This window comes from Malaclemys terrapin, chromosome 5, assembly GCF_027887155.1.
Source record: "Malaclemys terrapin pileata isolate rMalTer1 chromosome 5, rMalTer1.hap1, whole genome shotgun sequence".
In the NCBI taxonomy this organism is placed as follows: domain Eukaryota; kingdom Metazoa; phylum Chordata; order Testudines; family Emydidae; genus Malaclemys; species Malaclemys terrapin.
In genome coordinates, this window is record NC_071509.1 from 129,402,449 (window position 1) to 129,411,128 (window position 8,680).

General features: G+C 49.8%; 1 protein-coding gene across 1 annotated transcript; it reads right to left on the reverse strand.

The window, feature by feature from the left end:
• Window positions 1–1,730: 1,730 nt before the first annotated feature.
• LOC128838589 (uncharacterized) lies at window positions 1,731–3,930 on the reverse strand. The gene is made up of 2 exons (XM_054030901.1): window positions 3,225–3,930; window positions 1,731–2,229 (listed from the first exon to the last, which is right to left on the reverse strand). Exons 1-2 carry the CDS (start codon window positions 3,799–3,801, stop codon window positions 1,754–1,756), a joined length of 1,053 nt encoding a protein of 350 aa, XP_053886876.1. The 5' UTR covers window positions 3,802–3,930; the 3' UTR covers window positions 1,731–1,753.
• Window positions 3,931–8,680: the final 4,750 nt, after the last annotated feature.

Below are 8,680 nucleotides of genomic sequence, written 5' to 3' on the forward strand. Positions count from 1 at the left end.
CAGGTCTGGGATGAATCCCAGTGGCTGCGAAACTTTCGCATGCGGAAGGGAACTTTCCTGGAACTTTGTGAGTTGCTGTCCCCTGCCCTGAAGCGCAATGACACCCGGATGCGAGTAGCCCTGACTGTCCAGAAGCGAGTGGCCATAGCCCTCTGGAAGCTTGCAACGCCAGACAGCTACCGGTCAGTCGCGAACCAGTTTGGGGTGGGCAAATCTACTGTGGGGGTTGTTGTGATGCAAGTAGCCAAGGCAATCGTTGATGTACTGCTGCCAAAGGTAGTGACCCTGGGAAACGTGGAGGCAATCATAGATGGCTTCGCAGCGATGGGATTCCCAAACTGCGGTGGGGCCATAGATGGAACTCACATCCCTATCCTGGCACCGGACCACCAGGCCAGCCAGTACATTAACAGAAAGGGCTACTTTTCCATGGTGCTGCAAGCACTGGTGGACCACAGGGGACGTTTTACCAACATCTATGTCGGATGGCCGGGCAAGGTTCATGACGCTCGTGTTTTCAGGAACTCTGGTCTGTTTAGACGGCTGCAGCAAGGTATTTACTTCCCGGACCACAAAATAACTCTTGGGGATGTGGAGATGCCTATAGTCATCCTCGGGGACCCAGCCTACCCGCTAATGCCCTGGCTCATGAAGCCCTATACTGGCGCCCTGGACAGTGAAAAAGAACTCTTCAACTACCGGCTGAGCAAGTGCAGAATGGTGGTGGAGTGTGCTTTTGGCCGTCTCAAGGGGAGATGGAGAAGCTTGCTGACTCGCTGTGATCTCAGCGAAACCAATATCCCCATTGTTATAGCAGCTTGCTGTGTGCTCCACAATCTCTGTGAGAGCAAGGGGGAGACCTTTATGGCGGGGTGGGAGGTTGAGGAAAATAGCCTGGCTTCTGATTACGCACAGCCAGACAGCCGGGCGATTAGAAGAGACCAGCGGGACGCGCTGTGCATCCGGGAGGCTTTGAAAGCTAGGTTCCTGAGTGAGCAGGGTAACCTGTGACTGTAAAGTTTGTGTACAGAGAAGCCGAACCTGCCCCCGTTTCTTTACCCAGTTAATGTTGACTATCCTCTCCAGTTACATACCCCCTTCTCCCCCCCTTCCAACACACGTTTCGAAATAAAATCAGTTCTACTTTGTTAATGAACACCGTTTTCTTTACTACTGTTTTCGCGGGAATTTTTTAAAACTGGGACGCGGATTGTGGTGCGGAGCGGGTGTAGTGTAGTGACGCAAAGAAAGCTTCTAAACTCAAGGATTGACAGGCTCCGCTGTGGTGGGCTGGTTCTTTCAACGGAGCCTGTCACCCCTCCTGATCGGGACTGTGTGTATGGGGGGGCTATGTGACTTTGTGGCAGGGGGAGGACGGTTACAGATCTCCTGCTGTGTGGCTCTGTGATCCTGCATAAGGACCGCCGCTTAAGATCTGTAACTGCCCTCCCCCGCCACAAAGTCACAGAGCAACCCACCCCCCACTACAGAACATGAAAACCACCTCCCAGACTGACCAGGGCAACTAGTCACTGCACTGTGTATGTGCCCTGCTGCTGTACCTGCCCCCGCCTATGTACCCTGCCAAAGGTGACTGTCCTGTCCAATTACCATCCCCCTTTCCCCCCCTCCTCCAAAAGAACATGATGGAAACATTAGTTAACAGAAACATATTTTTTATTATCAACTACACATGGAACTGGGAGGTGAAACTTGGACGGGGGCTTGTGTCAGGCGGGAAGGAAAGAACTTGTCAAATTTTGGGGAATGAGAGCCTTCTGCTACTAGAGCTCTCTGCAGGGGTGGAGTGAGAGTTTGCGTGGACTCTGCCGCCTCTCCTTCTGTGCACTTTGGGTGAGGGGGGTATGGGACTTGGTGGCGGGGGAGGGCGGTTAGAGATGGACTGCAGTGGGGCTCTGTCCTCCTGCCTCCGTTCCTGCAGAACATCCACAAGGCGCCGGAGCGTGTCCGTTTGCTCCCTCAGTAGTCCAAGCAGGGTTTGAGTCGCCTGCTGGTCTTCCTGCCGCCACCTCTCCTCCCGATCCATGTTTGCTTGCTGCATTTGGGACAAGTTCTCCCGCCACTGGGTCTGCTGTGCTGCCTGGGCTCGGGAGCAGGCCATAAGCTCTGAGAACATGTCCTCCCGTGTCCTCTTCTTCCTATGCCTAATCCTCGCTAGCCTCTGGGAGTGTGATGCCAGGCTAGGTTGTGAGACAGTCGCAGATGGGGCTGTGGGAATGGGAAAAAGGGAGTGAATTCCTCAGAAAGATAAATGTAGTTGTGAACAAAGAACATAGTCTTTCTCTGTGAACAAGACCATGCACAGCACCTATCACATGCGCACTCAGCACAAGGTCGAATTCTCGGCCTTCGCATTCAGTGCCTGGGGTCTTGCACAGCACATTTGAGAAGCGTGTCAGGACAACGGAATTTCTGTTGCAGGCAGACATGGTAAGCCGTAGACTCGTGGCAGCTTAAAACTTTAATATTAGCAATGGCCTCATTTCACATTGAAATCAATGTCGGTCCCTGCTGCCAGCAATCCGGCAAGCAGAAACTCTGCTCCTGTCCCACACCCTCGCGGCTGTCCCCGGGAACGATCCCTTTCGGCTGCCCCTCTCCCGCCTCCACCACGTGGCTGCAAACCAGCGGTTACAGTTCTGTAAAGGAACGGTAAAGCAGTCCCAACACTAACATTCCCCTACCTCATTCAAAGCAGATCACCATGAGCAACATCACCCTCATGAGGATCTCTGACAGCGAGAAAGAGAGAATGCTCCGGGAAAGCCTCCAAAGACCAGGGCCGTATGCCGCCCTGCTGTGCAGAGCAATGATTCCCGAGTACTTGCTTGTCTCGTGGCGCGGCAACGTGTCGTACTACGGAGGACCCAATAAGGCCGCTCTCCCCAGGAACCTAATGCAACGGATTTCCAATTACCTCCAGGAGAGCTTCCTCGAGATGTCACAGGAGGATTTCTGCTCCATCCCCGGACATATAGACCGCATTTTACTCTAGCTGCTGTAGCAGTGACTAAACAGTAGAGCGGCTTGGGCAGGACAATCATGCAAAACTGGACATTGCTAGATTTTTTTTTCAATAGTTGCACTGCCCATGACTGAACCGTTAAGCGCCTAGGGCAAACTAATCATGAGAAACCCATTTTTTTAATTGTTAATATTCCTGTTCTGTTAAAAATAAATGTTTAGATGTTTACAACACTTACTGGCTGATCCTTCCCCAGATTCTGTGTCCGGGGTAACGGCTGGGGACGGTTGGTAGGGGATCTCTGTAAGGGTGATGAAGAGATCCTGGCTGTCGGGGAAATCAGCGTTGTGAGTGCTGTCGACTGCCTCGTCCACCTCTTCTCCTTCCTCATCTTCCCCGTCCGCTAACATGTCCGAGGATCCGGCCGTGGACAATATCCCATCCTCAGAGTCCACGGTCACTGGTGGGGTAGTGGTGGCGGCCGCACCTAGGATGGAATGCAGTGCCTCGTAGAAACGGGATGTCTGGGGATGGGATCCGGAGCGTCCGTTTGCCTCTTTGGTCTTCTGGTAGCCTTGTCTCAGCTCCTTGATTTTCACGCGGCACTGCATTGCATCCCGGCTGTATCCTCTCTCTGACATGTCTTTAGAGATCTTCTCGTAGATCTTTGCATTCCGTTTCTTGGAGCGCAGCTCGGAAAGCATGGACTCATCACCCCACACAGCGATGAGATCCAAGACTTCCCGATCAGTCCATGCTGGGGCCCTCTTTCTATTCTGAGATTGCACGGCCATCACTGCTGGAGAGCTCTGCATCCTTGCCAGTGCTGCTGAGCTCGCCACAATGTCCAGACAGGAAATGAGATTCAAACTGGCCAGACAGGAAAAGGAATTCAAATTCAAATTTTCCCGGGGCTTTTCCTGTGTGGCTGTTCAGAGCATCCGAACTCGTACTGCTGTCCAGAGCGTCAACAGAGTGGTGCACTGTGGGATAGCTCCCGGAGCTATTAGCGTCGATTTCCATCCACACCTAGCCTAATTCGACATGGCCATGTCGAATTTAGCGCTACTCCCCTCGTCGGGGAGGAGTACAGAAGTCGAATTAAAGAGACCTCTATATCGAACTAAATACCTTCGCGGTGTGGACGGGTGCAGGGTTAATTCGATGTAACGGCGCTAACTTCGACATAAACGCCTAGTGTAGACCAGGCCTCAGTCTTCTCTTTTCCAAACTAAACAAATTCAATTCTTTCAGCCTTCCTTCATAGGTCATGAAATGCGGTACCCAGAACTGGACACAATATTCCAGTTGAGGCCTAACCAGCGCAGAGTAGAGCGGAAGAATGACTTTTCGTGTCTTGCTCACAACACACCTGTTAATGCATCCCAGAATCATGTTTCCTTTTTTTGCAGCAGCATCACACTGTTGACTCATATTTAGCTTGTGGTCCACTATAACCCCTAGATCCCATTCTGCCGTACTCCTTCCTAGACAGTCTCTTCCCATTCTGTATGTGTGAAACTGATTTTTCCTTCCTAAGTGGAGCACTTTGCATTTGTCTTTGTTAAACTTCATCCTGTTTAACTCAGACCATTTCTCCAATTTGTCCAGATCATTTTGAATTATGACCCTGTCCTCCAAAGCAGTTGCAATCCCTCCCAGTTTGGTAACATCTGTAAAGTTAAGAAGCGTACTTTCTATGTCAATATCTAAGTCTTTAATGAAGATATTGAACAGAGCCAGTCCCAAAACAGACCCCTGCGGAACCCCACTTGTTATGCCTTTCCAGCAGGATTGGGAACCATTACTAACAACTCTCTGAGTACGGTTATCCAGCCAGTTATGCACCCGCCTTATAGTAGCCCCATCTAAATAGTATTTGTCTAGTTTATCGATAAGAATATCATGCGAGACTATATCAAATGCCTTACTAAAGTCTAGGTATACCACATCCATAGCTTCTCCCTTATCCACAAGACTCGTTATCCTATCAAAGAAAGCTATCAGATTGGTTTGACATGATTTGTTCTTTACAAATCCATGCTGGCTATTCCCTATCACCTTACCTCCTTCCAAGTGTTTGCAGATGATTTCCTTAATTACTTGCTCCATTATCTTCCCTGGCACAGAAGTTAAACTAACTGGTCTGTAGTTTCCTGGGTTGTTTTTATTTCCCTTTTTATAGATGGGCACTATATTTGCCCTTTTCCAGTCTTCTGGAATCTCTCCCGTCTCCCATGATTTTCCAAAGATAATAGCTAGAGGCTCAGATACCTCCTCTATTAGCTCCTTGAGTATTCTAGGATGCATTTCATCAGGCCCTGGTGACTTGCAGGCATCTAACTTTTCTAAGTGATTTTTAACTTGTTCTTTTTTTATTTTATCTGCTAAACCTACCCCCTTCCCATTAGCATTCACTATGTTAGGCATTCCTTCAGACTTCTCGGTGAAGACCGAAACAAAGTAGTCATTAAGCATCTCTGCCATTTCCAAGTTTCCTGTTACTGTTTCTCCCTCTTCTCTGAGCAGTGGGCCTACCCTGTCTTTGGTCTTCCTCTTGCTTCTAAGGATATCTTGTTCAGAGTCAGAAACTCTGGGCCTGACCATTAGGGTTGCCAGGCATCTGGTTTTCAACCAGAACGCCCGGTCAAAAAGGGACCCTGGCGGCTCTGGTCGACACCACTGATTGGGTCATTAAAAGTCCAGTAAGCGGCGCAGCAGGGCTAAGGCAGGCTCCCTGCCGGCCCTGGCCCCGCACAGCTCCTGGAAGTGGCCGGCATTTCCCTTCGGCTCCTAGGTAGAGGCATGGCTAGAGGGGCTCCATGCACGGCCCCCGCCCTGAGCTGTGGCTCCGCAGCTCCCATGTGGCCAATGGGAGGTGCGGGGGCGGCGCCTGCAGGCACAGAGCTGCCTAGGAGCTGGGCTGGATATGCCGGCCGCTTCCAGGAGCCATGCAGAGCCAGGGCAGGAAGGGAGCCTCCCTTAGCCCCTCTGCGCTGCCAACCGGGAGCTGCCTGAGGTAAGTACTGCCCGGCTGGAGCCTGGACCCCGCACCCCTTCCTGCCCCCCAACCCCAGCCCTGAGCCCCCTCCCACATCCAAACTCCCTCCCACACCCCCTCTGCGCCCCAACCACCTGCCCCAGCCATGAGCCCCCTCCGGCACCCAAATCCCTCATCCCCTGCCCCACCCCAGTGCCTGCATCCCCAGCTGGAGCCCTCACCCCATCCCCCTGCCCAATGAAAGCGAGTGAGGGTGAGGGAGAGCAAGCAACAGAGGGAGGGCAGATGGAGTGAGTGGGGGCGGGGCCTCAGAGAAGGGGCAGGGTGGGGTGGGGCAAGGGTGGTCGGTTTTGTGCCATTCGACAGTTGGCAACCCTGCTGACTAGATATTGAGCACGCACAGAGATCAGGGCTGCACGCTGAGGGGCCAGTCGCAACTTGCATTCTTTAGCTCTAGGTGTCACACCAAACTCAGGCCCTCCTGAAACTGATCCTATTTCTCCAAATTCCCTCATCGTACTAAGGGCACCACTGACAAAAAATGTCATTGTAAAACAGAAGCATGCTTTTTGGTTTGGGTTTAATGGGGGAGAGTGAGGCAACACTGTCAATTAAGTACCGGTAAAAGGCATTGGCTAAAGTTTTCCATCATCTGAAAAGCACAACATGGGTACAACATCAGTGACCCAATCTTTCACTGCCGGACACAACTCTGAGGGCTAAAGGAGTCCAGTAGCCGTGCTCATTCCAGCTTTGGTCTCTGTGGAGGCTTCCAGTAACTGTTCCAATGTGACCGAGGTTTTGGTGAAGCAGACCACTACAAACTGACTGAGATGATCTGCTCATTTCACAGAGGTCACCAAAGAGCAACCAGGTTCTCCACTTTCAATTCCTATCTGGCTCCAGTTCTCATCAAGAATCCCAAACCACCACGTTCCTCGTCCTGATATCGGGCCATATCGTTCCATAGATTTTTAAGCAGATCTCCTCTTTGAAGTTACCAGGGAGTTATGCTTGAATATTAATGGCCAGAAGATCATAGCTCCAGACTGTGAACCCTGCACTCATATTAATGAGCAGCTACTCACCCAAATAGTGCCATGAAAGCCAATGAGACCACGCGGGTGAGTAACTTATCCAACATGAGTACAATGTTTACAATCTAGCCCATAATTATTACTGAAAGACAGCCAGGCAGACCAAGGATCTGATCCAGTATGAAAATTTGACAAACAAACATCAGATAATAGATGGATACATTAGTTTCTTTGAGCACTTGCTAGAAGCACCAAAACTGCTCAAAGAAAGGAGCCCCAAAAGCGTGTACATTCCATTATGGCAGATCAAATCCAATAAACTGGCAGTCTTTGCACTTCCATTCACGGTTTAAATCATTTAAACCTCCAGAAAGAAAGAAAAAATCTTCCTGGATTCTGTGCATTTGTTTCAGTTTGGTACGCTAAGCCTTTTGCCTGGTTAAATATACATTTCAAAAAGCCCTCAGAGCAGCAGGACTCTCCTGGCTAGAGAGAATGAGAGCGATTCCTTTTAATGGGATGGTTGTGTTTTCCCAAAAATGTACCGTATATACTCATTCGGAAGCCGAATATTTTTGGTAAAAAAGTGACGCATCAAAGAGCGGGGGTCGGCTTATAAACGGGTCTACACCAAAATTTGATGATTTTAAACTCTATGGAATCATTGAATTGAATATCTAATACATTGTCGTTTTGTTTACCTGGAGCATCTGCAGGCATGGAGCCCCTCAGCTCCCTGTGGCCGCGGTTCGCCGTTCCCAGCCCATGGGAGCTGCAAACCACGGCGACAGGGAGCTGAGGGGCTCCACGCCTGCAGAGGCTCCAAGTAAACAAAATGTCCCGACCCGCCAGCGGCTTACCCTGACGGCTGGGAGCCAAAGTTTGCCAACCCCTGAAATATAGGGTCAGCTCATGAAAGGTTTTTGCTATTTTTACCTAACCATCTTGGGGGGTTGTCTTATAAATGAACGGGCTAATGAACGAGTATATACGGTAAATGAATTTTTGTAGGGAAAAAGAAACGCAGGCCTGGCAATTCATAAAGGAGTGATATTTGGAATGATTTGCTCTCCTCACTGTCTGCCATTTGTTTTCCATTGCAAAATCTGATGTGGTAGCTTGTTTAAAACTTGTTTATTGGGAAGAGGTCATAAACTGGGCAGACCCCCGAAGAGATCAGAGTTCTGATTAAAAGTTGAACAAACTGAAATATTTAATATGAATCTAGGAGACAAAAGCATACCTCTGAGAAGGGGCCTGTCTTAGGAAAGTACCGTGACTTTGTAATTTTACAGGAAGCTGATGAATTGCAAAATTTGTTAACAGAAAAATGGCAAAAGGAATTCCTGATTTGGCGATTAAGAAATATTTAATATTATTATGCATCACAACAGCATGTAGAAGCCGCCTCTGGGATCAGGCCCCATTGTGCTTGGAGCTGTACAAATACCTAGGAAGAGACAGTCCCTGCCTTCAAGAGCTTATAGTCAAATGAGACATGACAAATCAAGGAAGCATGATCCTCTCCATTCTACCAAAGAGGGACTGAGAGACAGAGAAAGTGAATGACTTGTCCAAGCTCACCGAGGGAGTCTGGGCCCCATGTCACCAAGCAGCTGAGCACCTCACAATCACAAATGGATTTTAGCCTGAGAG

Excerpts from the sequence above, each read along its gene's own strand:
- LOC128838589 (XM_054030901.1), bottom strand. The coding sequence starts at position 3,801 with ATGCAGAGCTCTCCAGCAGTGATGGCCGTGCAATCTCAGAATAGAAAG. Across the intron at positions 2,230-3,224 it reads ATCTGGGGAAGGATCAGCCA|CCCCATCTGCGACTGTCTCA; the intron begins GTAAGTGTTGTA and ends CCATTCCCACAG.